This window comes from Entamoeba dispar, genomic scaffold (genome assembly GCF_000209125.1).
Source record: "Entamoeba dispar SAW760 scf_1105229458855 genomic scaffold, whole genome shotgun sequence".
NCBI classification, from domain to species: Eukaryota; Evosea; order Mastigamoebida; family Endamoebidae; genus Entamoeba; species Entamoeba dispar.
The window spans coordinates 38,706-65,728 of NW_001853401.1; the positions used below are offsets into that span (position 1 = coordinate 38,706).

The 27,023-nt window shown below is 24.8% G+C and overlaps 13 protein-coding genes across 13 annotated transcripts in view, besides 34 other annotated features; 5 read left to right on the plus strand and 8 right to left on the minus strand.

Annotated features, from left to right (window-relative positions):
• EDI_158610 (uncharacterized protein) overlaps window positions 1-336 on the plus strand; it is a gene marked incomplete at both ends in the record, with an annotated part of 569 nt that extends 233 nt beyond the window's left edge. The window contains one exon of the mRNA XM_001735047.1: window positions 3-336. Within this exon, the coding sequence (XP_001735099.1) occupies window positions 3-336 (334 nt within the window). The remainder of the gene's footprint in view (window positions 1-2) is intronic.
• Window positions 337-362: 26 nt separating this feature from the next.
• On the minus strand, window positions 363-1,991 carry EDI_158620 (uncharacterized protein; the record flags this gene model as incomplete). The annotated part of the gene is made up of 1 exon (XM_001735048.1): window positions 363-1,991. The coding sequence occupies one exon, from the start codon at window positions 1,989-1,991 to the stop codon at window positions 363-365; it is 1,629 nt and encodes a 542-aa protein (XP_001735100.1).
• Window positions 766-802: a sequence feature (AT_rich).
• A 310-nt stretch (window positions 1,992-2,301) lies between the features above and the next one.
• Window positions 2,302-2,336: a sequence feature (AT_rich).
• A 341-nt stretch (window positions 2,337-2,677) lies between these two features.
• Window positions 2,678-2,738: a sequence feature (AT_rich).
• Window positions 2,739-2,878: 140 nt separating this feature from the next.
• Window positions 2,879-2,924: a microsatellite.
• A 28-nt stretch (window positions 2,925-2,952) lies between these two features.
• EDI_158630 (uncharacterized protein) lies at window positions 2,953-3,679 on the plus strand (the record flags this gene model as incomplete). The annotated part of the gene is made up of 2 exons (XM_001735049.1): window positions 2,953-3,318; window positions 3,371-3,679. 2 exons carry the CDS (start codon window positions 2,953-2,955, stop codon window positions 3,677-3,679), a joined length of 675 nt encoding a protein of 224 aa, XP_001735101.1.
• Window positions 3,084-3,114: a sequence feature (AT_rich).
• Window positions 3,330-3,369: a sequence feature (AT_rich).
• A 104-nt stretch (window positions 3,680-3,783) lies between the features above and the next one.
• Window positions 3,784-3,836: a sequence feature (AT_rich).
• Window positions 3,837-3,864: 28 nt separating this feature from the next.
• EDI_158640 (uncharacterized protein) lies at window positions 3,865-5,283 on the plus strand (the record flags this gene model as incomplete). Its single annotated transcript, XM_001735050.1, has 1 exon — window positions 3,865-5,283. One exon carries the CDS (start codon window positions 3,865-3,867, stop codon window positions 5,281-5,283), a length of 1,419 nt encoding a protein of 472 aa, XP_001735102.1.
• Window positions 4,449-4,500: a microsatellite.
• Window positions 4,571-4,606: a sequence feature (AT_rich).
• Window positions 5,264-5,333: a sequence feature (AT_rich).
• Window positions 5,319-6,050, minus strand: EDI_158650 (DNA repair and recombination protein Rad22, putative; the record flags this gene model as incomplete). Its single annotated transcript, XM_001735051.1, has 1 exon — window positions 5,319-6,050. One exon carries the CDS (start codon window positions 6,048-6,050, stop codon window positions 5,319-5,321), a length of 732 nt encoding a protein of 243 aa, XP_001735103.1.
• Window positions 6,051-6,249: 199 nt separating this feature from the next.
• Window positions 6,250-8,589, plus strand: EDI_158660 (uncharacterized protein; the record flags this gene model as incomplete). The annotated part of the gene is made up of 1 exon (XM_001735052.1): window positions 6,250-8,589. The coding sequence occupies one exon, from the start codon at window positions 6,250-6,252 to the stop codon at window positions 8,587-8,589; it is 2,340 nt and encodes a 779-aa protein (XP_001735104.1).
• Window positions 8,590-8,643: 54 nt separating this feature from the next.
• Window positions 8,644-8,722: a sequence feature (AT_rich).
• Window positions 8,723-8,726: 4 nt separating this feature from the next.
• Window positions 8,727-9,205: a repeat region.
• Window positions 9,206-9,356: a microsatellite.
• A 4-nt stretch (window positions 9,357-9,360) lies between these two features.
• Window positions 9,361-9,578: a repeat region.
• A 3-nt stretch (window positions 9,579-9,581) lies between these two features.
• Window positions 9,582-9,669: a sequence feature (AT_rich).
• Window positions 9,670-9,836: 167 nt separating this feature from the next.
• Window positions 9,837-13,136, plus strand: EDI_158670 (phospholipid-transporting ATPase, putative; the record flags this gene model as incomplete). Its single annotated transcript, XM_001735053.1, has 2 exons — window positions 9,837-10,954; window positions 11,012-13,136. The coding sequence occupies 2 exons, from the start codon at window positions 9,837-9,839 to the stop codon at window positions 13,134-13,136; spliced, it is 3,243 nt and encodes a 1,080-aa protein (XP_001735105.1).
• Window positions 9,848-9,939: a sequence feature (AT_rich).
• Window positions 12,958-12,978: a sequence feature (AT_rich).
• Window positions 13,126-13,191: a sequence feature (AT_rich).
• Window positions 13,192-13,198: 7 nt separating this feature from the next.
• Window positions 13,199-13,228: a microsatellite.
• A 248-nt stretch (window positions 13,229-13,476) lies between these two features.
• Window positions 13,477-13,525: a sequence feature (AT_rich).
• A 27-nt stretch (window positions 13,526-13,552) lies between these two features.
• Window positions 13,553-13,577: a sequence feature (AT_rich).
• A 45-nt stretch (window positions 13,578-13,622) lies between these two features.
• Window positions 13,623-18,686, minus strand: EDI_158680 (uncharacterized protein; the record flags this gene model as incomplete). Its single annotated transcript, XM_001735054.1, has 1 exon — window positions 13,623-18,686. One exon carries the CDS (start codon window positions 18,684-18,686, stop codon window positions 13,623-13,625), a length of 5,064 nt encoding a protein of 1,687 aa, XP_001735106.1.
• Window positions 18,685-18,726: a sequence feature (AT_rich).
• A 30-nt stretch (window positions 18,727-18,756) lies between these two features.
• Window positions 18,757-18,821: a sequence feature (AT_rich).
• EDI_158690 (uncharacterized protein) lies at window positions 18,813-20,369 on the minus strand (the record flags this gene model as incomplete). Its single annotated transcript, XM_001735055.1, has 1 exon — window positions 18,813-20,369. The coding sequence occupies one exon, from the start codon at window positions 20,367-20,369 to the stop codon at window positions 18,813-18,815; it is 1,557 nt and encodes a 518-aa protein (XP_001735107.1).
• Window positions 19,000-19,022: a sequence feature (AT_rich).
• Window positions 20,370-20,443: 74 nt separating the features above from the next.
• Window positions 20,444-20,553: a sequence feature (AT_rich).
• Window positions 20,554-20,580: 27 nt separating this feature from the next.
• EDI_158700 (phosphoglycerate kinase, putative) lies at window positions 20,581-21,828 on the minus strand (the record flags this gene model as incomplete). The annotated part of the gene is made up of 1 exon (XM_001735056.1): window positions 20,581-21,828. The coding sequence occupies one exon, from the start codon at window positions 21,826-21,828 to the stop codon at window positions 20,581-20,583; it is 1,248 nt and encodes a 415-aa protein (XP_001735108.1).
• Window positions 21,829-22,341: 513 nt separating this feature from the next.
• Window positions 22,342-22,474: a sequence feature (AT_rich).
• Window positions 22,475-22,771: 297 nt separating this feature from the next.
• Window positions 22,772-22,847: a sequence feature (AT_rich).
• Window positions 22,848-23,209: 362 nt separating this feature from the next.
• Window positions 23,210-24,022, minus strand: EDI_158710 (uncharacterized protein; the record flags this gene model as incomplete). Its single annotated transcript, XM_001735057.1, has 1 exon — window positions 23,210-24,022. The coding sequence occupies one exon, from the start codon at window positions 24,020-24,022 to the stop codon at window positions 23,210-23,212; it is 813 nt and encodes a 270-aa protein (XP_001735109.1).
• Window positions 24,023-24,262: 240 nt separating this feature from the next.
• Window positions 24,263-24,317: a microsatellite.
• A 52-nt stretch (window positions 24,318-24,369) lies between these two features.
• Window positions 24,370-24,417: a sequence feature (AT_rich).
• A 13-nt stretch (window positions 24,418-24,430) lies between these two features.
• On the minus strand, window positions 24,431-25,189 carry EDI_158720 (uncharacterized protein; the record flags this gene model as incomplete). The annotated part of the gene is made up of 1 exon (XM_001735058.1): window positions 24,431-25,189. One exon carries the CDS (start codon window positions 25,187-25,189, stop codon window positions 24,431-24,433), a length of 759 nt encoding a protein of 252 aa, XP_001735110.1.
• Window positions 25,188-25,276: a sequence feature (AT_rich).
• On the minus strand, window positions 25,271-25,960 carry EDI_158730 (uncharacterized protein; the record flags this gene model as incomplete). The annotated part of the gene is made up of 1 exon (XM_001735059.1): window positions 25,271-25,960. The coding sequence occupies one exon, from the start codon at window positions 25,958-25,960 to the stop codon at window positions 25,271-25,273; it is 690 nt and encodes a 229-aa protein (XP_001735111.1).
• Window positions 25,961-25,987: 27 nt separating this feature from the next.
• Window positions 25,988-26,020: a sequence feature (AT_rich).
• Window positions 26,021-26,307: 287 nt separating this feature from the next.
• Window positions 26,308-26,658: a repeat region.
• A 25-nt stretch (window positions 26,659-26,683) lies between these two features.
• Window positions 26,684-26,722: a sequence feature (AT_rich).
• A 44-nt stretch (window positions 26,723-26,766) lies between these two features.
• Window positions 26,767-27,016: a repeat region.
• Window positions 27,017-27,023: the final 7 nt, after the last annotated feature.

The following is a 27,023-nucleotide window of genomic DNA, read 5'->3' on the forward strand; positions in this document are numbered from 1 at the left end:
AGACAATTAGAAGTTGGATGTTCACATTTATTAAACCCTTCTATTGAACTTGAAAACTTTCCACAACTCATTGATTTAAATGAAGATAATTTTTTTAGAACAAAAGAAGAAATAGAAAATTGTCAAAGAGAAGAAGAAAATGAAGATTCAATTGAGAAACAAGAAAAAGAAAATAAAAACGAGAGTAATGAAGATATAAAGAAGTCTATTGATGAATTTTTGTTAAATGAAAATGAAATAATTGATGGAGAAGATGTTAGTTCTGACGAAGTTAAATTACCAAGATTTAATAATGAAAAAGAGATATCACAAATAAAAAAACAAGCAAAAAATTAAGTTATGTAATATAAGTGTTTAAAGAACTATAGATATAGTTTATCAGCAAAAGGTGTTGATTTAAATGAGAATGTTAAAACACCTTTAATTGAAGATGTTTTTAAATATTCTTTTATTTGTTCTTGTTTAAAGAAAGGTGGAATTAATGAATAACTAAGAAATCTTTGTTGTTGTATTTCTCTTATTACTGTATCAATAGAAGATTTAGTAAATAAAGGTCTTTGAGGTGAGATATTAAGATATAAAAATGTTTTAATATCATCTAATGAAATATGAGGACATAATCTAAGTCTAATATCTTCATCTTTAAGTGTTTGAGGATCATCTAACATTAAAAGTTTAGATAATTCAAGACATAAAGGCATTTGTTGAAATGAATAATCATAAGAAAAAATAGTTGATAATAAAATATTACCATCATTATTAGACAAATATAATTTATTTAAATATGATTTATATAATTTTACATCTAATGCATACAATGAAATATGTTCTAATAAATTTTTTAATGAATCAGGAAATCTTAGTTTATAAATTTCATCCATAATTTCTTTATAATTTGATTTTGGTTCAAATTGGTAAGATTTAATTAATTTATCCATTAATTTATCTGCAATAAGACAAGTTTTAGAAGTACAAAATTCAGTACATTCTCTCCATATTTCTACTCTTTTAGACTTATTTTTTGCATTAAGAAGTATTATAGTTTCAAAGAATGAAATAAAGATATATTCAGTTTCTAAGAAAGAATAATCATTATTTAGAAATTGATTAATACATTCTTTAAATAATATATCATTATTCTTTTGTATAATAAGAGAGAATAATACACAAGATAATAATGTAAATTTACTTAATTCTTCTTTTATTTCAAATACTATTTTACTTTGTTCAGTACTAGTTATAAAATGATCTGCAAATTCTTTAGATGTTTTAAACATAAATTCACGATAATTATCCATTGAAGTAATTTCATTAATAATTTTTATAGTTTCTTCATCAATTAGATAAAATGGTTTAGCTATTAAACATGACTTTCTACTTCCTATTTGTTGTTCAATATTAATATCTTTCATTGAATATCTTTTTCTTGAAACTTTAATTTTTTCTGCATCAAAAGTGTTTCTAACTGGTTTTTTAATAGAAGTAGATGTTTTAATTTTTGAAGTGTTTTGAGTGTTATCACTTGATAATATAAAATTCTTTTCATCTTCTTTTTCATCAATTTTTGTAATAACACTATTAGTACCTTTTGAAATATTACTATTTGGATTTATTATTTGAATAGAAATGATATATGAAATAATATATTCTTCTCCTTTTTTATTTTTTTCTTTTGTCTCAAATCCTCCAATTTGATTTTTAAGTCTAAAAACTTGTGAAATATCTATTTTAAATTGAACCAATACTTTTTTTTCTTTTTTAATTTTAAGACAAATATCTTTTGTTTGATATCTACTTTCAGACACTTTTTTTAGTGTCATCGTTAATGATATGTCTTTCCTTATATTTCGATTCATCTGAATATCTTTTATTATCCCTTTCTTATTTTTCCCAGTTTTCCATTTAATAAGTACAAATTCCTCTGTTTCATTTGTAGATGTTATTTTATTAATTGTAAGTTGAATTGTAAACTTCTCTTTCTTTGAACTCATTCAACAACAATTCAATTTTTAGTTCACTAGGTAAATCAGATTGTCATCACCAAACAATAACTATAATTGACAACTAAAATTATTTTCTTTGAGTTAAGTTATCTTTCTGTAGTTCTTAATTCTTATCCAAAAATAGTTAATTTCTAAAAAGTTTTGATTAAGTTAATAAAATCCTTTTATTCTTCATATAGAATAATCTCCCTGTATTAAAACAAACAAATGTTTTCTTTTTTATTTTATCTATCTAAAATTCTCTTTGTACTCTAATAAATAAAAATTATACATTCTTATGTGTAATGATTAGAATTCCTTTATTAAATAATTATTACTTCTTTTTTTTTTTTTGGGTTTATTTTATATTAAACTATAAACAAAACCTAAAAAAAAACTTGAAAATTTATTATCTACCTGCCATAACCAAATAATTTAATAATGGTCTTTCTATATGTAAATAACTAAATTATCATAAGTGTTACTTAAAACGTATTTCTATTAAAACTTTTAATATTTCTTTCTGACAATTATTATCTTATTAAGTATTATAAAAGTTCTCAATAATAAAGATTTAAAAAAAAATTACACTCATTTCAATATTTTTTGTTATCTTTATAAAAAATGAGAGCTTTTTTCTTTCTTTTTGTTGAAAAGATTTGATGTATTCAAATGTTTTATAAAGGAAATCTTTCTTAAATTATTCAATAAAAATTTTTTTTCTATTTAAGTTAAAGAATATTATTTTAAATATTTCAAACGAAGAAAAGTAAATAAATAACGATGATTAAACTATCAATTTCAAAACATTCGAGTAAAGATTAAATGATAAAATACACAAAGAAGTTAAAATAATTAATAAATTCCAAAAAGAATAAATAAGTAATATAAAACATAAAAAAAGAAAAACAATAAAAAAGAAAAAAAAAAAGAAAAGAAAAACTAATTTAAAAACAAAAAAGAACAATCAATGGTGTTAATTCAACATAGTACTCTTTTTGGACATGGACCAGCAGTATTATATACATTCTTTTATTTTTGTTTATCGATATGTGGAATTTTGTTTGCATGTAGTTTTAAAGATTTTGGAAGTAGAGACTCATTAATATTTAAAATAATAATATATATAATACCTATTTTCTTTGGAGTACTTATGATGACATTTTATTTCATGCAAAAGAAGACACTAAAAATAGTATGTATTGCATATGCAGGAGCAATGGTTTCTATGTTTATTGTTGTTATTTTTTTAATTTTATCAATTGTTGGGTGTGGAATTTTACCAAATACTTGGAAAAGTGGTGATATGGAAAGAAGAATTGAAAAAGAACAAGAAGTTTGATAATGAATTAATTTTTTTAAACGAATTAAATAATAATAATAAATAGGAACAATGTTGTTTTGCTTATACAACAAAAAAATATAATGGAAAAGTATTTGCTTTTAAGGATTGTCCATTAATTAATTGGGATAATGATAAAATAAATATAACTAATTGTCATAAACTTGATGATAAAAATGAATTTTGTCCTGTTTCAGACTTACAACTTGATAATAAAATTTGTAATCTAAAACCACATCCTGATTTGGCTGTAATGATTACTCTTGCAGTTCTTGAATTTATTCAAGTACTACATTTTGGTATTTATTTAACTGCAGGGTTCTTTTATCTTAGAGAACGATTGACTGAAAGTTGATAATAAAATGTAAAAGTGAAAATTTTCATGTTTTCTATATTTCTAAAAAATATTTGAATTATTGCTGAAACTATTTGTTTAATAACAAAAACTAATAACAAAACTATTTTTATAAATAACTATTTTATTACATAAAAAAAGAAAAATTATAAAATAAGAACTCAAAAATCATTACTTAGCTGGCTATGGCAATACCATTCTATGGGATCACTCCTGGAATGACTTTGTTCCCTGGGGCTTTTCAACAACCTCTACCACTAAATGAATGTTTGAAAAATAGTGTTGACGTTAGACAAACACTCACAGAATATAGAATTACAATTCAGACTCAAAAAGAGTCATGGGTTCAATGTGTTGGTTATAATGGGAAGATTTTCTATGTTAATTGTAAAACAAAAGTATTAACTGAGGAAAAACCTGATATTTTTAAAACACCAGAAGAACTTATTCTTGCTACTTGTCCTTGGAAAGAAATTGAACAAGATGGAAAATTAGTATATAAAAATAAAAAAACTGGAGAAATTGTTAATGAACAACCAGAGATATATAAATTAGTTATTCAAAGAATACAACAACTTAAAGAAAAGAATGAAAATAAACAAATTAAAGAAGAAGGTATAAATAAAAAAGAAGAAATGATTCAAATGCTTAAAGATATTGGAGTTAATTCTCAATCAACTTGGGAAGAAACAAAGAAAAAAATGAAAATTATAGATGGAATGAAAAAGAAAGAAGTTAGAGGTATTTTTAATGAATACGTTGGGGCATTAAAAGAAGAAGAAAAATTTAGAATTGAAAAAGAAAGAAAAGAAAATAGAAAACGATGTGAAGAACTTTTCAGCCAAATGATGCAAGAAGGAATTATTACAATAGAAATGGGATGGGAAGATGTTATTAAAATTATAAAAGAAAAAAAAGAATTTTTAACATTAAGTGATAAAGATATTATTGAAATATGGAAAAATGAGTTAGTTATTGAAGAAAAGAAAGGAATTGAAAAATGGAGAAAATGTATATCAGAAAATGAACAATTGAATAATGAAATGACAAATGATTCATTTTATAAACAATGCGATTTAATGAACATACCAAAATATTATCAAGAGAAATTATATCAATTTTATATTAGAGATATAGAACAAAAAAATGAAGATAAGAAAAGAAAACAACAACAAGATGAACAATTAAAGAAACAATTAGAATTAAAAGTAAAAGATATTCTTATTGAAATGAGTGATAAAAGAGAAATTTTATATGGAGATACTCCTGATAATTTTCTTTTAAATGTTAAAGATATTAAATTAGATGAATCAATAAAATTAGATTTGTTTAAAAAAGAACAATCTTATTTAAAAGATCAATACTTAAATGTTTATGATGATGTTAGAGATATTGTTAATTCTAACTTTGGTATAATAACACCAAATATGTCAACTACTACATTTATTAAATTTTATTCAATTTTTGATAGAAGAGTAAATCGTTTACCAAGAAAATATCTAGAACTTGCATTAATAGAACTATCCTCTCATTCTTCTTTAGAGCCAAAAAAACATTCTCCTCCATCATTGGATCTTCCATTAGAAAAAAAGAAATTAATTTAAATTTGATTGTTTTAAGAATTCAATTTATTAACAATTTAAATATAATTAAAGATACTATCATCAATATCCATATCAAGAGAATGAGAACTGACATCTGCTAATGATGTAGATTTTAATGGTTGAGTTTGTTCTTGTACAACAGGACTTATAGGTTGTTCATTTGATGAATGACTTACACTTGATGAAGCAACAGAAAAATTTGTTACTATACTTTTCTGAGTTTCAAATATTTCTTTATTAATATTTCTAATAGAATTAAATGTTAATGGATTAGTATCATTTGTTTTATGATTTGTATCAAGTTTTCTTACATAATCAGTATCATATAAAGAATTTCCAAGATAATTCCCAAAAAGTCTTAATGCTCTTTTTCTTCCATCACTCACTGCTTCTTTTTTAGCAAGTTCAATAGCCATTCCTTTTTTGGGCATTTCTGACATTCCAACACCAACATCTTCATGATAAACTCCATTTTTAAGAGTAACTCGAATTACAGCAGTAACCCCTACTTTAAATTTACCTTTTTCTACATCAACATAATCAACATTTAAATTGGTAATACAACAACTCCATCCATCAAAACCAAATAATGCATTAGATAATTCTACTGCTTTCCAACTCTCTAAATATGTAAGTTTCATATTAGAAGGACCAGGTCTTACACTAACAAAATCAACTGGAACTTTTTGTTCTAACATTTGTTGAATTTGTTCAGGTTTTTCAAATGTTCTATTTCCAAATCCATTTGAGGTATCTGTTTCAGTCATTTGATTATTATTCGTTTCTGAGTTCTAATTTATAAGGTTATATATTGAGGATTTATTCTTTTTTTATATCAAATAGATTTCAGAATTTTAGATTGTAATTTATTCATTTTAAATTATGTTATACATAACTTAAATTATCTCTCTTTTTAAATACTTACTAACTGCTGTAACTAAAAAATATTAACTTTTATCAGGCTAAATGAAAATTGATATTACATTATGCAACAAAGGAGTTATTGGAGAACCAATTAATGGTTATGTTGAAGTAACTACACAACGCCCTGTATTTATTAAAAAAGTTAAAGTATTATTTAGAACAATAAGTAGATATCCTGATTATACCAATAGTGGATCAATTGACGCTAGAGAAAAATCAAACGTTTCTATTTGGGGTGATTGGCTTAAAAATGATACTGGATTTCAAAGTGTTGAGACAGAATGTTTTAGTGAACATTACAGTATTAAAGATGGAAGATTTACTGAATATCCACCTGGAGTAAATCGTTTTCCATTTGAAATTGTTTTACCAGAAAATTGTTGTGTAACCGTTGTAATGGGAAATTGCCATTTGAAATGGGAAATGATTGGTTTAGTTGAAGAAGAAGATTCTACAACACATAAATCTCAACCCTTTGAATGTCCATTATTATATTCTCAACGCACTATCAACGATTATAACCCAATTGATTTAGAACATGATACAGAAAAATTTAATATTAAATGTTCTTTAGAAAAAAATAAAGTTCAACAAGGAGATATTCTTAAAGGCCAAGTAGTTTTTAGAAATAAAATGGATAAATCCCTTGAACTATTTGTTAGTTGTGAGTCTGTTTTGGAGGCTTTAAAAAAAAATAATTCTGCAATGGACAAAAGAATATTTTCTCAATGCAAACACATTGTGGGTAAAGGAGTAACTACTCTTGAACTTTATATACCAATTTCACCATTACAACTTCCTACAGTTATTGCACCCCCATTTTCATTAACAAATAGTGTTGTTCTCAAAGTTTCAGGAACAAGTCTTAGTTCTAAAGAAGAATCAGGAATGATTATACCAATAGAGGTATTTGCTCTTCCATTGAACAGAAAGAATATGGTAGAGTATGCTACATCATTAGGTTATTCTCATTTAACCTTTAAAAAAAAGAATTTCTATGGGACCCATAAAGTTAGTCCACCTAAAATTAACTTTAAAGAAGGAGTTGAAGAAGTTAGAGAAGTTGATTCTAATATCCCTTATTTTATTGACCACATTAACAGAGTTGTTTATGATAATAAAACAACAAAACATATTTGTGATAAAACATATCCTGAAGAATTAACATTATTACCTCAAGGATGGAGTTGTGGTTATTTTAGAAATGAACGATATTTTATTAATACCCTAACTAATGAAACTTCATGGCATGACCCAAGAGATAATCCATTACCACAACACGTTATAGAAGGTGTGACAGGATCACTTTCTATTATTCCTATTCAAGCAGAAAGTGTTGGAAAAGATAAAGGTATTGAATTAGAAATATTACTTGGCAAAACTAAACTTAAATCATCAGTTGCTAAAGGGGTTGATGCTGAGTTTGACCCTGTCCCAATACGATTTAATTTAGATCAACAAAGAAATAATGTATTAATTTATGTCTATGAAAGTAAAGAATTATTAGGTGTTATTGAACTTGATTTAACTGAAATGAAATTCTTTTCTAATATTAAGAAATGGTATTACCTTCATCCAGTAGAACATCAACGAACTGAAACAATGGGAAGAATTCAGTTACAAATTGCATATGCATCTCCTTTAGATAGGCCTCAAATTACTGAGGGGTTTGATTATATTTCTAAAGCCCATTGGTATTTTTATCCACCAACACCTCAATTCATTGGATATGTTAATAAGATCAATGAATTAAGAACTAAATTTAATAAAGAGCCATTAGTTAAAGTTTATGATGATAAGTACATTGTGTTAGCTAGAGAATCGTATATGTATTTTTTTCAAATTGATGAAAGCATTGACTCTGAATTTCTTATTACTAAAAAACCAACTAATAAACCAACTAAACCATATATAAAAGTTGATTTAACAATTAAAGTAATTGAAGTAAGTACTATTCCATGTGAAGTTACATACGAGAAACCTAAAAGAAGATTTTCATTGTCTATTAGTAAAGGAAGTAGATCTTCTAGTAGAAAGAGAGAAGACATTATTGAAGGTGATGAAATTAAACATGAAAGTATATTTGGTAGGTCATTGTCTAGACATAACAGTAAAAGCAGAGGATCAAGCAAAGATAGAGAAGCAGATCCAGAAGCATATGAGGAATTACTCTCACCACAAACCCGTTCTAGAAGTCGTTCTTCTTCATTTGTTCAACGTTTTAATATTTCTTTGTCATCAGACACAAAGAAGCCAACGTATGTTATTAACACAAAGAAAAGAAAAGGGTCAATTTCAACGGGAAGTCCATATTCACTTGAAAACCATGAAGAATTAGAATTTATGAGAAATGATGAGAATGAAGGTATTTTATTAGATTAGTAACAAAAAGATTTTTTTGTTGTTTATCAGAAAATTCTATAAACTTCTTATAACTTTTTTTAATGTTATAAATTTTTTATGTTTATGAAAAGAAACTTCAAAAAAATATACAAATAGTTTAATAAATAAATAAGGAAAAAGGAATCAATTATGAATTACCTGTATTTAGGTTTTCATCATGTTGAGAAGTGAGCAAAAACCAGTTTCTTCAACATGCTTTATTTCATATGAAATAAAGCTTTTTTCAAACACGCTCGACTTAAATGGTTCCTCATTTAAGTTGCTGCTTGATTTATACTTTGAATTAAATGAGTATTAAAAAACTCTTCATTGTTTATGTGTTATTATTAGAAGAATATATCCATAACCACTATGAGACTATGGCCTATCTTCTTTATCATCGACACCAATTAAAGAATCCCTTTTTCTTGATAACACACCATGTACTCAGCCCAAATCTATCGTTGATAAATGTGTTGCGTCCTAATTAATAATAATACTACCACCATAATAGTTTAATAGTCTCATATCAAAATAAATAATAATCCTTAATAAATAATAATCCTTAATAAATAATAATAATAAATAATAATAAATAATAATAAATAATAATAAATAATAATAAATAATAATAAATAATAAATTGTAATAAATAATAATCCTTAATAAATAGTAATAAATAATAATCCTTATAAATAATAATCCTTATAAATAATAATCCTTATAAATAATAATCCTTATAAATAATAATCCTTATAAATAATAATCCTTATAAATAATAATCCTTATAAATAATAATCCTTATAAATAATAATCCTTATAAATAATGCCTCCATAATAATCAGTCATAATAAAAAAATAACCATCTAGTATTGGGTGGTGCATTACCTCACCAAGGCACGTCATAACCAGTCCATAACTGGGGGAATCGAAGGATGGAAATATTTTAGGGTTTTGTGTGGTGTCTCTGACGTGCTACCTTCGAATCTTAGTTTAATAAATAAATAATAAAAAAACAAAAATTTTATTATTTTTGTTATATATATAAAGATTTAATTAAAATATTTATCTAATAAATATCTTAATGAAATTACTGGATTGGATTTACCATAGAAATAGTTTGTTAAAAAGAAAAGTGTACTTTCTATATAAAGAGTGATTGAAAGCTAACTTAATGTTTAGATTCATATCCACCTATTTTCATCCAACAACATAAAAGAAATAAAGAGTTATTTCCAAATAATGAAATGTCTACTACAAAATATTCTATTTTTTCTTTCTTATTTAAGTTTTTATATTACCAATATAAATTATTAACAAATGTTTATTTTTTAATTAATATGATAATTAGCTGTATTCCTTTTATTTCTACAGTAACACCAATTACTGCAGTTATTCCAATTATTATCGTTCTTTGTGTTTCAGCAATAAGAGAAATTATTGAAGACTTAAAAAGGCATCGTGCAGATGAAGAATTTAATAATAAAAAGTTTGCTATTATTACTGATGGAATAGAGACTGTTAGATCATCTAAGAATATTGTTGTTGGAGATTTAGTTGTTTTAACTAAGAATGAAATTATACCTTGTGATTGTGTACCTATTTATTCATCATTACCTGATGGTATTTGTAAAGTAGAAACAGCTGCATTAGATGGAGAGACATCATTGAAAACAATTTATGTACCCAAACAATTATCTAAAAGTTCAGAAAACTCAACACTTGACTTTAAAGGGGTTTTAGAATGTGGAACTCCTACATCTAGTTTTAACGACTTTAAAGGTTGTTTTAAGTTTAATGGAGAAAATACAATAGCATTAGATTCAAAAAACCTTTTATTACAAGGCTCTGTTTTGAGAAAAACTGATAAAGTTATTGCTATAGTATGTTATACAGGAAAATATACTAAACAAACATTAAATTCTTCAAAACCAATAAATAAGAACTCAACATTAGACTATCGTTTAAATCAATTTGTTCTTTCTACTGTTTTCTTTCAATTACTTCTTTGTAGTGTTATGGCAGGATTTGCTAGTTGGAAATATAAAAATGTTGTGCAAGATGAAGGGTATTGGTATCTTCATTCAATTGACCCACAATGGTCTACAATGACATATTCAATAAAAAAGTTCTTTGGATATTTTAATTTAATATCATATACTATTCCAATATCAGTTGGAGTTACTATAGAAGTGTGTAGATTTATTCAAGGAAATATTATGGAAATGGACAGTGATTTTAAAATTAAAGAATTTGATTCTGAAGGTACAGAAAAAGTTGTTGGAATGAAAACAAATAATTGTTCAATGATTGAAGAAATGGGAGGGGTCCAGTATATTTTAAGCGATAAAACAGGGACATTAACGTTTGTATTTCTTTATAATTAAATAACTTAAAAAGTTTTTTAACTCAATTATAATAGTGAGAACAAAATGCAATTTAGTAAGTGTAGTATTTATGGTGAAATATACCACAATGTGCTTAAAGGAAGTATTCAAACAAGAGTTGTAGATAATCCAAAATTACTTGATTTTCTTTATTGTTTATCTCTATGTAATTCATGTACCATAGAACGTTCAGATATTGGAGACTATAGTTATTCTTCATTTTCTCCTGATGAAGAAACACTTTGTGATGCTTCAAAGAAAAATGGAGTAATTTTACAAGAACGTACCCAAGAATATATTTCATTAGATGTATTAGGAGAACATCGACAATTCAATTTAATATGTCAAATAGACTTTACAAGTTCAAGAAAAAGAATGAGCGTTTTAGTAGAACGAGATGGATTATATGTTTTATATTGTAAAGGGGCTGACAATGTTATAATTCAATTATTAGATGATAATTCAAAAGAACTTGTCAAAACATCACAAGATCATGCAAATAATTTTGCAAGTGAAGGGTTGAGAACACTTTTTATTGCAAAAAGAGTTTTTACTTTAGAAGAAATTATTCAATGGAAACAAAAGTTTGACTCAATTGATCCTTTAGCAAATGATGTCAGACATCAACAAATGGAATTATATGAACAACTTGAAAATAATTTAGAATTAATTGGTGTAACTGCTATTGAAGATCAATTGCAAGAAGGTGTTCCATCAACAATTTCAATGCTAAGAGAAGCTGGACTTAAAATATGGGTAATTACTGGTGATAAAATGGAGACAGCTATTAGTGTTGGACTAAGTTGTAGGTTATTTGTTTCTGGTCAAAAGATGATATATTTTAATCATACTTCTGAACTTGAATTTGTTGAACATTTAGATCAAGAATTAGAAGAATTGTATGATTCTAAAGAAATAAAAGATAATTCTTTAATTCAAAACCAAACACTTGGAATTGTTATTTATGAAAATAATATTGATTGGTTTATTAAATATCAAAAAAAATTTAAACCTCTTGCTATAAAAGCAGAGAGTGTTATTTGTTGTAGGGTAAGTCCAAAACAAAAAGCAGATATTGCTTTATGTGTAAAACAAATGACAAAAACAAAATGTCTTACAATTGGAGATGGTGCAAATGATATACCAATGCTTACTCATGGAGATGTTGGTGTTGGGATCTATGGTAAAGAAGGAAATCAAGCTGCTATTACTGCAGATTTTGCTATTAGAAGATTCAAACATTTAACTAAATTAATTTTATTTTATGGAAGAAATGGCAAATATCAAATTAGTACTCTTATTAAGTTTTGTTTTTATAAGAATGCTGCATTCTTCCTTATGGATATTTGGTTTGCTACAATATCCAATTTTACTTGTCAAATTATCTATGATGATTGGGTTATGACTTGTTTTAATACATTTTTTACTTCACTACCACCAGCTGCTATTGCCTTATTTGATTATGAACTTCCTTGGGAAATCATTAAAAGATATCCAAAATCTCATAGAGAAACATTTACTGATAAACAGTACAAAATTAAATCCTTTGTTGAATGGTATTTATATGGTGGTCTTCAGTCAATTCTCTTTTTTGTTATATTTTATTTCATTATTGCCCCATCAGACGTGACAAGCTTTGATGGAAAAGTAAATGGATTTACTTTTACAGTTGTTACAGTCACAACGTACAGTCTTTTCTCGATTTATGTAACTATGTTCGTTTATACAAAACGATGTGGACATATAATTATGTTATCGTTCTTAGGAAGTATTTTATTATATATTATTCTTTACACTATCATTATGTTTGTTCCTGGAATGTCTGTGAGAAATATATCTTATTGGGGATGGTTATTTACACTGAAACAACCTTTGTTTTATTTAATGATTATTATTTCTATTGTGATCACTGTCCTACCTCAAACTGTATCAATTTATTTCCAAAGAAGAATAAAACCAACTAACACTCAATTACTTCAAGAATATTATTTTAATAAAAAAAGAAAGCATTTGCATGTAAACAAAGTTCAATCACCTTCATTAGATAACCAAATCTTAAACAGTACAACAAAAAATAGCGATCAAGAATTAGATATGTTTATTGAATCTACAACATATACTCAAACAAGTCCAACTGCTTTTATCAACGAAATAAATTAGTAAATTATCATTATTAAATAAAACAATATTTTAAAACGATTTATAATAAATAAAAGATTTAAATTTTTGTTTTATTTTTTATTTTTATTTTTTTGGTTATTTTAATAAAGTTTTATTGTTCAAGAATTTTAAATAAAGAAACAATTTTTGAAAGTAATAAATACAAATAAAAGATTTTATCATATAAAACAAAAAAAGAATATAACACTAATACTTTTTAAAGATAATTCTCTTTATCAAACAGTTCTGATACATGTCACTAATGCTTTCTATAAAATACCGTTATAATAAAAAGGTTGTTTAGAATGATAAAATCGTCATATAAAATGAAAGATTTTTGAAATAAAAATATAATAAAAAACAAATAATTAATAAATTAGATTATAATAGTTGAAATAATACCAACATACTGGGAGAAAATAAAAATTAAAATAATTAAAAGATTTTGCATTGAGATAATTAAGTCCTGTTTGAACGCATACCCGTTTAATTAGATTTTAAAGTAATATAATGCAAGGAATAAACTACAAAAGAATTAGCACTATCTTTCACACAATTTACAACAAAGGTCCAATTTGTTGGGTCATCATTAATTAAACAATTTGATTGGACATTAGTAATAATCCATCCATCAACAAATGGAATAGATTCTAATAAAATAAATCTATCTCCAAGGAAAACAAAAGTAGTAATTTGGTTTGATTGTGCCAGAATAATGAAGTCTAAAAATAAGCATGTTAATGTTGTCATTGAAATATAATCAAAATTTAATTGAATTTCTTTGTGAATACCATTGAGAGTTTCTACATGGAGTGTATTTTGATAAACATAATAAGAAAATCCATTTGCTGAAAGAGAGAATAAATGAGGAATAAATGATTTTGTATAAATACTTGTTCCACAAATAGATTTACAATAAAAAGAGTTTTCTGTAAATAGAACAATACATTTCTTTGATGAAATAAAAGCCTTTTGTATTGGTTGAATTTCTTCTATTTTTAATATAGTATTTTGATGATTGTTATTGTAATATTTCCATTCTACTCCGATAGAATTTTTTAAAACATATTCTATTGTGCCTTTTTTCGAATCTATAATACTAATAATTTTTCCATTTACATCTACAACACTTCCTTTTTGTTTAATCATAGTTTTTCCATTTAGTAGTTCAATAATAATAATTTCATTACCATCATAAATAGCGTCAATATTATTTAATCCTTCTACTTTCTTCATTTTACAACTTCTCATAAAAATACTAATTTCATTAAATCCAGAATTATTAGTTTTAACTGAAAACCCTTCTTCTCCAACAGTAAGAATACTTCCACTATTTGTTGGAAGAACATTTATTTTAATTCCTTCTTGATTTAAAAAGATTCCACTAAAGTCGTATTCATACTTTTTCCTTGGTAATCCATTTAATAATGAAAAGGCTTTTAATAACCATTTATGCAACTCCTTTGATAAAACTGCCATTTCGAGCGTCATCCTTAATATGTATAACCTTTCTAAAGACATTAATAAAGGATATGAATAAATTTCTGGTACTAAAGCACTATTAGACAGTTGGTCTATTGAACGAATAGCTTTTCCATGCAAGGTTTGGGCTTGATAAAATGGTAACAATAAAATAAATGGAACTATAGAATATAACAAACAACAAACATCCACTGGTTCAAGTTTAACTGATTTTCTTACTTCTGGACTAGGACTTGGAATCAAACTAAAATCATTTCGTAACAAATACTGCTTTGAAGGATCAACAATATGACAAACCAATGTTTCCCAACTCATTGCTGTATCGATCCAAGGAAAGAATGGATGATTATTAATATCATTATATGAATATCCTGCAAAAAAGTTAAGTTGATTTATAAACATATAATTACTCATTCTTCCATTAATCCAATCTTTAATTATAGTTGATTGGTTAAATGCTTTAATTGGATCAATGTAGATAACTGTTTGTATTTGATGGTTTAAAGTAATGTGAGATAAATTATTTAAAAATTTCAATGAATCTTTCATATGAATCAATAATGGACGGTGATACTTTATATATAATTCAATATATTCTTCTCTTCTCAAAATGACCATTGTAATAATATTTAATCCAAATTCATCGATTTTTGATGGTGTTTTGATAATTAATTGAAGGTTATCAGCATTAATATAAATTTTAGCAACTTCTTTCTTACTTAAATAAATAAGAACTCCATCCATTCCTTCATCACTAGTAAGTGATTTAAAATGAATTAAACCTTTCTTTTTTTCAAGAACTTCTCTATATTCCTTTTCAAGACTTAATGGAGTAATAACACTAATCTTATTTTCATCTATAGAAACAGGTTTCAATATAATAATTGGTCTTAATTCAGAAAACCCAATTTCTTCAAATTTAAAAGTATTAGAAGTTACAGTATCAATGAGAATATTTGATTTAAGAGCATTTGACCAATTTCTTCTACTAGAGGTGAATAATCTAAGTCTAATATCAGTGTCACTCATAACTAATCTATTATAATCCATTGGTGCAACATCAAGATTAGGATACTGAACTTCTTTAAAAACAAATGAAGTATTATTTCTTGGTTTATTTTCTTCAATTTTCAATACATCAGCTTGAACTTTTAATCCATTTTCATGAGTTTTATAGAAAGAAACTAATTCCTTTCCAAATAATTGAATTCCTTTAAAATCCAATTCCATAGGAGTTTGTTGTTTAAGGTTTAATAAATACGTCATATTTGAGATATCTCTTCTTACACTTGGATCATTACATTGTTTAACAATATCATAAAGATGGAAAATAACCCAACTATCATATCCTTCAATTTGTGGTCTTTGAACAAGGTATGGAGGAATTAGTTGTAGCGTTTTTCTTAACAAAGGAATATTATTATTCTTTAAAGCAATTGAATGGAGTTGACATAATATTAAATGAACAATAAAAACGTGTTGCATTGATGCTACTTTAGAATTGCATAATTTTGGTTGTGGATAATGATATTCTAAACATTTTGTTATTAATTCATAATCTTCTTCAAAATGAGGTAATGCAGTATCACAACCATAACTACATGTTCTACAAAAGAAGTCACTAAATAATAACATCATTTGAACAACCATTTTATCTCTTGAATCATTATTTAATTGACAAAGAACATTTTTAACTAGACATTTTAGAAGACTCCTAAATATGATATAAAACTTTTCTTTATTTTGTAGTTTTGATAATAAATAACAAATAATATTTTCCAATGACACATTTTGTTGTTGAAACGCAATTCCAATTATTCTTGCAAAAATATTTTGTAGTCTTTGTAAAATATTATATTCTTTTGAAGATACCAAAGATACAGCCATGTCAATAAATATTGTTATCCAATATTTACTTTTTAATAAATACTTCCAAATAACATGATTTTCTAAACATTGAACAAGATCATTTAATATAATATCTAATACAACCATGTTATTTGATAAATTATTTGATAATGCAATACTTAATGATTTAAGAAATGGTGTTAGAAAATCTTGTTTTAATTTCATTTGATTCATATTTAGAAGAAATCCTTTAGAAGATAAATACCCTGTTGTAGTAGTATCAATGTATGTATTTCTAATAATATTAAATGAACTTTCAATAGCTATTTGATATAATAAAGGTGTTAAACGTGTTGAATTCATTGCATCAACAATAACATTATATTTAACTTCTATATTAATTAAAGCCAAAAGTCTTTCAATATTACCTTTTAAAAATGATGGATTTTTTTGAATATAAAGATAGAATAATGCAGTTTTATTCTTTTTTAACATAGTTGATATAAAAGATCTTAATTCTCCTTGTGAAGTTAATACCATACAAACATACATATAAATTAATAACGCTTCTGTATTAAAATCATTTGTTTGAATTGCAGTATCAAGAAGATGTAATGAATCAGTCATAAAATATTGAACAATATAAACGTCTTTAATTATAATTGAAGTAATATATTGAATATATCCACATCTCCATTGAAGATGAGCTCTTGGAATAGTTTCTTTTTCAAATTCTGGAATATCGTCATATAGAATCCATAACATTAAACTCCTATATGATAATTTTTCAAATAATTTGAATGGTAATGTTCCTAAAACAGTATGACTCATTGATTCTTGTAATTCTCTAACATATTCTACTCTAAGTGAATCATTTGGCCACCACCTAATATCAAAAATATGTCTAAGAATAAGATTTCTAATAGAAAGAAAAGAATGAGAATTAATAAGTCTTAATGCAAAAGAAATAAATTCCTTAACAATTGGAGTTTGTGATTTTTTTATTTCATTAAATGTTTGTTCTTTTGTTATTTCTGCTAAATTAATTAATGTTTGAAATATAGTAGATATTTCATTATTTTCAATAGATTCTTGTCTCAGCATTTTAAAAGTGGATAATAATCTAAAATAAAGATCAAGTATTTTTTCACAATCTTCTAATGCTCTTGTATTATATTTTTGATTTAATAAAATAAGCAATTTACTAATACCTCCAATTCTATTAATAATAGCACCAGGTGTTTCACGTATAATTGTAACAATTGGTGTAAAATTTGATATTTTATAACAATCAAAAAGTAAAATATCTTCAGTTAATTCTTTCTGATCATATCGAATAATTGTTTCTTCTGGAAGTATTATTACATCAGTTATATCACCAGTAAAATAACTTTTAGGATTACTTGATATTCCACCAATAGATATAATTGCTTCTTCATTTTTTGGATAATTTAAAGAAAAAGTAAAATTCTCTTTTTCAATTTCAACAACAAGACGTTGTTCTCTTTTAGAATGAATTATTATTAAATTATACCATTTTCCATTAACAACACGTCTATTATTCAATTGTAAATCATTTTTATTTGGAGTTGTTATTAAAGATGGTGTATTAATTCCACATTCAATATAAAGAAATCCTTCTTTTATAGTTATAGTAATTCCAATAGAAGGAGATTGAATTGATAATATAACACCATTTCCTCTTGATCTAAATGTTAAAGAAATTCCCCAATTATCAGTAGTTCCAATAGTTATAGTTTTATATAAACAAGTCAGAAATCCAGGAAATGCATAATATCTTTCAGGACCACCAAATCGAGCCAAAGAATTAAGTAATGAAAGAATCTCAACATTACAATTATTAGATGTAATATATAAATGAAATAAATCAGTGAAATCTTTAGTAGTTAATCTAATTTTTAATAATTGTTCTAATAAACCTAATATAACAGATAATTCATTTTCATTACTTGTTTTAATTTTTTTAACAAGTTCAGAAGAAAATGATTTAGATAATTTTGATATGTTTAATGGATTTTCTGTTATTAATAATTGTAATGTTTGATATAATCTTTTTGGATTTATATAATTTCTTATTTTTTCTTCAATATTTGATACTATTTGATACACAGAAGAGTTAATAGGAATACTAGGATCATATTGAACACCACAAAGAATAGGAATTGTTTCTTCTAATAAGATTTCATTAACATCTTCCATTTTAAATTTTATTATTCAAAAACTAATTAGAAATTTTATAGATCTTTTGTGTTTTTCTTTTTTCTGTTTGAAATTTAATGTTAATAATAATTAAAATTTGAATAAACAATACACATCAATTATTATTTAAAAAAAGTTACGAGTTATTTGTGAGTCTTGTTGAAGAATTGAAATAACCGATAATTGAACCTTTGAAACTATATAAGGTTGGTCAAATTTAAATAACTGAATGAGCAATTGAATATCCTCTTTATCTAAATCTAAACAACTTTGAATTTGTTCTATTAACTTTTTTCCAAAAGGAAAAGAACTGTTAATAATAAAATAAAATAATTTCATTCCTCTAATAATCATAAAATTTGATGTTTGTTGTAATAAATATAAAGCAACATTTAATTGGTTTTGATCAATTAATTTGACAAATTGTCTAATAAAATCTTCTATTAAGAAACAATGATCAATTGGAGTTAAAAATGAAATAGGGTTGATTGGATTTACATTGGTATTTACTTTTAATCTTTTATTAATAATATTAAGAAAGTATGAAGACCTTGATCCATAATAAGAAATAGTATCAATGTCTTTCATTGATTGAACAATAGATTGATTAGAATCTATTAAACAAATTGGAAATGGAAATTGAAAGTATTGTGATGGATCAAATTTAGTTACAAATTGAAGAGTAAAAAATGGATTTATGTCAATAGTCATTTTATTAGAATGAAAGTCTTGAATTGCAGGTAAGGCAAATGGGTCTAATAAAATTCTCATATCAGTAATAGTATTAGTTGAAAATGGAATACAAATAGTGTAATAACTTTGAATATAACCAGAAATTATAGAACATAAAAATCTAGTATATTCTTTTGTAGTATTTTTTGTATGAATTGATATATTAATAAATTGTTGTTTATTATTAAATACATGAATAAACTCATCTATTTTATCAGTTAATACATATAATTGTTCAATTAAATATTTACTTGAATCTTCATTATTAAGAGTAAAATTTGTTAATTGGTAATAATAAAATATACGATTTATATAATCATAAAGCGAATCATGAAACATTTTATGATTAATAATATCTTTTGGTAAATCAATTCCTATACTAAATATAATTACTGGATATCCTGTTGGTGATTTTACCATAAAAGGAATATGTAATGTAAATATTATAATATCAACTTCTTCTCCATTTTTTATTCGTTTACCAAATTCATAATAATAATATGTTGGAATATGTGTTGTTTGAATTCTAATTTCAGTTGGTCGATCAATATGAATCGAAGTTTTTAAAGGAATTGATTTATAATATTGATTCATACTATAATTTTTTACTCGGTTATGAATGTCATGAATTACTTGAGTATTTTCAAAGTATTCCATTATAAGTTGTTTGCCATTCATCTCAGGATATGAGATGATATCTAATAAAAAGACATGACTCATCTCATTTCCCTTTTTCATATTGAATTTTTGAGAGATCTTCCAACTTGTTTCAGAAAGAAGGTCTTTTGATGTTACTTGTCCTACAATTGTTTCAAATGATCCCCAAATAACACCCCAATGTTCGTGTAATGTATGTGATGATAACGATTTAACACTAAAAAATGATTGCCGAAGGTAAGTAGGTGAATTATTACTAGAAAATGGAGAAGACACACTAATCCTTCTAGACATAAATGAATATAAAATAAATAGTTCGTTGGCAAGTGAATCAAAAATATAAAATACATTATATACAAAACCCACTGAAAATTATTTTAATTTGAAATTACAAAACTTAATAAAAATATTTTATATCATATTATTTTTTAGTAAAAAATTATTTATATCTTATTATAATTTTTAATAAATAAAATTTGTGAAGAATAAATTGAATTAATTCTCTTTATTCAGCATCGTCAAGGTTAGCAACACCTGGAAGTGGAAGTCCTTGTAAAAGTTCAAGTGATGCTCCTCCTCCAGTAGAGATGTGGCTGACTTGTTTGTCAAGACCGAATTTCTTAAGAGCTGTTGGAGTATCTCCACCACCAACAATAGTCAAAACACCAGCTTGTGTAGCAGCAGCAACAGCTTCACAGAGGGCTTTAGTTCCAGCTGAGAATTTATCAATTTCAAATACACCACATGGTCCATTCCACATAATTGTTTTAGCAGCAAGGATTTTTTCTCTCCATAAAGCAGAAGTCTTGGGTCCACAATCAACACCTTCCCATCCTTCTGGAATTCCTTCTTCAAGAGTACAAATTTGAGTATTGGCATCTTCTCCAAATTTATCACAAGCAACAAAATCAAATGGAAGAAGAATTTCAACTTTCTTAGCTTCAGCCTTAGCAAGAAGTTCTTTACACATTTCAACCTTTGAGGCATCAAAGAGTGATTTACCAATCTTCATATTCTTTGAAGCAGCAAGGAAGGTATAAGCCATACCACCACAAATAATAAGTTGGTCGACTTTTTCAAGGAAATTATTAATAATTGGGATTTTATCAGCAACCTTAGCTCCTCCAAGGATTCCAAGATATGGTCTGTTAATATGATCAAATGCTTTAGCAAAATATCCAAGTTCTTTCTTGACAAGGAATCCAGATACTTTTGGACTTAAATTAACACCAACCATGGTAGAGTGTGCTCTGTGGACTGTTCCAAATGCATCATTAACATAAACATCACCAAGTTTAGTTAATTGTTCTCTGAATTCTTTAACCTTTTCTGGATCAGCCTTAACTTTCTTTCCATCAACAATTGATGATCCTTCTTCTTCTGGATGGAATCTAACATTTTCTAATAAAATAATAGTTCCTGGAGCTGGATCAGCACATGCCTTAATAACTTCTTCACCAACACAATCACTTAAGAAAATAACTTTATGTTTGAGAATTTCTTCTAATTTTTCAGCAACTGGTTTAAGAGTAAGTTCTGGAACAACATGTCCATCTGGTCTTCCAAGATGAGAAGCAAGAACAACAGATTTACATCCATGATCAAGACAATATTGAATTGATGGAATAGTAGCATCAATTCTTTTAGTATTAGTAATTTTTCCTTTTTCCATTGGAACATTAAAATCAACTCTCATAAAGACTCTTTTGTCTTTAACATCAATTTGATCAAGACTCTTTTTAGTAAATCCCATTATATAAAAGTTCTTTCTATCTTGATCTTTTTATACCTTTTCATATGTGTGAATTCGTGTCGTTTCGTATTTTTTGATGACTGAGTCTTTTTCTTCTCATTTTTCTTTACTTCTTTATATTAATTTTTTACTATTTTTCGTTATTCACTTTTTTCATTTATTTGAAGTTCTCTTGCTTAATAAGAAGGGTTTTTTTAAACTTCTCTCCTTTTCTAAATTTTTTGTTTATTTTATGTTTCTGAATTATCATACTCTTAACATGAATTATATATTTTAAATTACTATTTTACTTATCTTTTGTTTTCTTTATTGCTCAGCTTCTTTTTATTATTATTTAATTGATTAATACTTAAGTGTTGTTGTACTATGCATAGGAGTAAAACAATCAGTGGTTTGTGAATATTGTTGAAAAAATTACATTCAAACACAAAATATAAAAACTAATAAAATTTTGTTTCAAGTAATTCTAAAAGAAATTATATTAAATGCTTTCTTTTATTTTATGATCTTCTCAATAATTTAATATATAACTTTTATTTGTTTAATTAAAGTAACAGTAACTATGAAATATATAACACTATTAAAAAAAAAAAATAAAAGAAAAATTATAAGTAAGAAGATTATAAGTTTTTAATTATAAAATAAAGAATAGAAGAATTATAATATACTGGTAATGCTGGTTTGTATCAAAACGTTATAATAATTTGTTTTATTCTATCTGATTTTATGATGTACTAATAAATTAATAAGGAAATTACTATGATAGTAAATTTAAATAATTTAATGATATTGTTTATTCACAAGTAGTTGATTTAACAAGAACGAATTATTTTAAATCATTTAAAAATGGATTAGAAGTGACATCAAAACGTATGTCTTAGACATTAGTTTTGTTTGAAATAAAGAATTTTTTTGTGAGTATTTCACAAATACTAAGCTAAAGAAAAAATTAAAAATTGATTGAAAATAATATATAAAATTTTATTAAAAGAAAACAAATTTAATTATTTTGTTATAATCTAAAGTGTATTAAGCGTTTGTGCTCTAAAAAGTAATTAAGTTTTTCTTACTCTCATATTTTAAAGGAAAAGACCAATACTTTTCAGTAATTATTTTCAGAAAGAATTTAAATGGAATCTCAATTAAAAGATACTTTTAATGAAATAGACGAAGATCATGATGGAATTATTTCATTTTATGACTTTCTTTCTTCGGCAATTAAATACCAAGTTAATGTTAATCAAATTCTTCATGTGTTTAAAGAAATAGACCAAAATAAAAATGGAAAAATAACATTAATGCAATACATAAACTATTGTCATAAAAAACACACCTTCTAATTGAAGAAAATACAATTTTTTTACCCAAAATAAGAAATTAATTATTTCTTAGAAACAATTTTGTCAGTAACTTTACTGGCTTCTTTTTTTGTTTGTTTTTCAGTCTTTTTAGTTATTGTACTCTTGAACTTCTTACTAAGAGTCTTCATAGATTTTCTTAATGGTTTTTTAAGGACTTTTTTAGCTTCTTTTTTAGCTTCATTTCTTGATCTGACAAAAGTTAAATATTGGTGTTCAAGTTTTCTGATTAATCCATCGATAGCAGATCTACAAACCATCTTAATATCAACATTGTTAACACCTTCAGAAGTAACTTCTTCAATTCTTTCAACAATTTTCTTATAATATTTATTATAAGCTTTTTTAGCTACTTTCCTGAATTTTTCTTTAGCCTTTAATATATCACCCTCTTTCTTATGATCAATAGTTTTAACTAATTTTTCTGAAGCAATTTCAGCAGCCATCTTAGCATATTTATGAGCAAGAGATTGAGTTTCCTTTAAGAGGAGTTTTTGGTTGTGTTCAATTTCTCTTCTAATATGAGTATTTTCTTCAAGTCCAACTCTATGCTCAATTCTTGTTTTTCTAACTAATCTATCTCTATCAGGAAGGGCAATCTTATCAGCCATTTGTCTCATTCTTCTTAAAACAGTTCTTTTTTGTCTTCTAATTTTATCCATATTTTTATGTAATTTATCAATTTGGGTTTCTATCTTCATTCTATCTGCCATATCGACTGCAAGTTTCATATCATTGTATAAAATATCTAGTGCATTTTCAATTTTTCTTTCTCTATTTTCAAGAGCTAATAAAGTTCTTTCATTTCTTCTATTGGCATTTTTAATTGTTCTCATTCGCTTTAAGATGGTTTTACCATGAATAAATGGGTTGAACAAATCTTCTCAGCAAGTGCACAAACACAAATAAATACAAAAAGGAATGCTTTCATTCACTAAAATAATATAATTATTAGTTCCTTTTTTTAGTTGATTTATAAATTCTCTAATTGTTTCATATTTTTTTATTTTAGTAGCGTTTTTGAAAATTCTTTCTTCTGTTAGTATTTCGTGTTGATTTCAAAATAATTAATTTTATTAATTATTAATTTATTTATTTTTTTAATGATATTTTTTAATTTTTTATTTATTTTTTGTTGAATAAACAGTTTCATAAAATGGATTAATGTAATTTATTCAAATCCATTTATTATTTATTCATAAACAAAAAAAAAAAACAAAAAATAATAATTGGAAAATAAGTTATTAAAGATCTTCTTTTGTTTTTACTTGTTTTTCATCATTTTCTTTTTTATTTTCTTCTGTAGATTTGTTTAAAATAGTGTTGTCAATATTTTTTACTTTATCAATAAGTGATGAACCGCAATGTAATTGTCTGTATTGATAAACTCCTTCATCAATTTTTTCACTAAAGCACGTCTCGCATTGTTGTTCTAAAATAGTGTCACGATAAGCAATGCATTGGTTATCATTGAAAGCTTCACACAATAATTTATTATTATGTATTCGATACATAGCAGATGTTCCATCAGGGAAAGAAGTACAACCACTAAACATTGATTCAATAACTGTTACTTTATCACACAATCCTTTTTCAGTTAGTCCTAAAGTAGAATTAGTAAAGTAAGCGATTGGTTTTCTTTCATCACTATCTAAAGAATCGATTATACTAACTATTTTTCTAAAAGGAGGTTGATTAGCATTCGTACATGTATTTAATTCTAATGGAATTAAATTGTTCATATAATTATCTTTTGTTTTTTCACAATGATCATTACCAGTATACATGTCAGTTCTTAATGATTTACCATCAGTGCTAAGAGTAAATGATATTGTTTCTAAAATTTTTGATTTAGGATTTGGTTCTGTTCTTACTAAACAAGTTTCTAATTCTCTATATTCACACCCAATAATTTCTTTACAGTTTTCATCTAAATAAGCACATTCCCTTAATAATTTTGCATGAATACAATAATTAGAAACCAAGAAAAGAAGGAATAACATAATTTAAATAATTTTAAGTTTTATTTTTTATTTTTATATAAAAAAACCAATTTGTTATTTTATTTAAAAAGAAAATGTAATTTATAACTCTTTTTGTTGTTTTGGTAATGTTTCATTCTTTTCTTCTTTTTTATAACAATGAACATTCACATATCTTATTAATTCATTTCCAAAATATTCTTTTATACATGAACCACAAGGACTTTCAATATTTGTCATTGCTAGATTTGTGCATTCTTTGTCTCTAAATGTTTGTAATGTGAGTGTATTATTAATAATAATTGCTTTTGAATATGTTCCTTCCATTACCTCAACACATGAATTATAAATTACTTGAATTGTCGATAACATTGAACATGGTTTAGTTTCATTGTCATTAGAAAATACAAATGTTGCATTACTTAAATACCCCACAGCCCCTTGTTCAATGCCATCAAGTTGATCAACAATAGTATCTATTATATATATCGACTCATCACTAATGCAAACCCCTAATTGTTTTATTGTAATAACTTGATTTGGAATAGAACTTTTATTAAGACAAAGTTCATTTGAACTAAAATGATAACTAACAACTTCATTCTCTATTTGAACAGTTTTTGAATAGAAATATTCAATTGTATTTTTAGGGTCTGGAATAGACAAACAAGCATTTAATTCAATAAATTCACAAGAACTAATTCTCTTACACTCTTCATCAAAGTACATGCAATGTCTTAAATATTGAGCAGAACAAATAGAAATAAAAATACTAATGAAAATAACTATCATTTAAATATTTCTTTCTTAGTTCTTAAGAATTTTTTAATTATTTAATATTTCAAAAATAAACAACAATCTTTTTTAAAGAAAATAATTGAAAGTTATGTATGTACTTAACACTAAAGTAAATGTTGATAAAAATTACATCATAAGTAAAAGAATATATAGTCAATAGTCATGGATCACAATAACTTCTTTTAATTAAATGGCTTAGTTTAGTTCATAATAAACAATGAAAGGATTTTCTAATAGCACAGTAATTATCTTTCAAATATCTTTTGAAAAAAGTACTTGTAATAATTGTTAATATCAATTTTTTTATTTCTTTGATACTCCAAAAATATTAAAAGTTGAGTTGACAATGAATTATAATGTAAAATTCATCATTTTAATATATCATTTATATTTATTATATTTATATAAATTGATGTCTTCCATCTATTTATTATACTTTCTACAATGTCTTAATGATACGTTCTACATTAAAATATTTTAATGATTCTATTACCAATTCAGGATTTACAGTGTCATATACTTTATTAATATTATAATATGACTCTACATATTTTGTGTATTTTCTTTCTGTTGATTTAATATATAACTATTAATTGTTCATTCTTTATCATCAAGAGATTGCAATTTAAATCATAATTGATTTTTATTAATTTTAAATGATTCAGTATTCATGTTAATTCTATTATGAATATCATATTCTGCATGATTACTTAATTCTATTATTAAATAAAATTAACTGAAAATAATATAATTTTAGCCAAATAAACACTAATAAAAGATTTTAAGAGAAAGTTAAATAAAAAAAGATAAAAAGAAAAGAAGATAAAAAGAAAGAATAATGAATAAAAGATGTGATATGAATGTATTTAAATATTTATGATTATTGGTTTGATATTATAGTGAATGTTTTAAATAAAAATGAATAAATGATGAATTTATTTAATTGAAGAAGTAAAAATATTTCTAATTATTCATCAATGATTATTGATATTAATAAACATTATTATTATTATTTATGATATATTAAAAATGAATTATGTGAAATACAAGAGAGTAA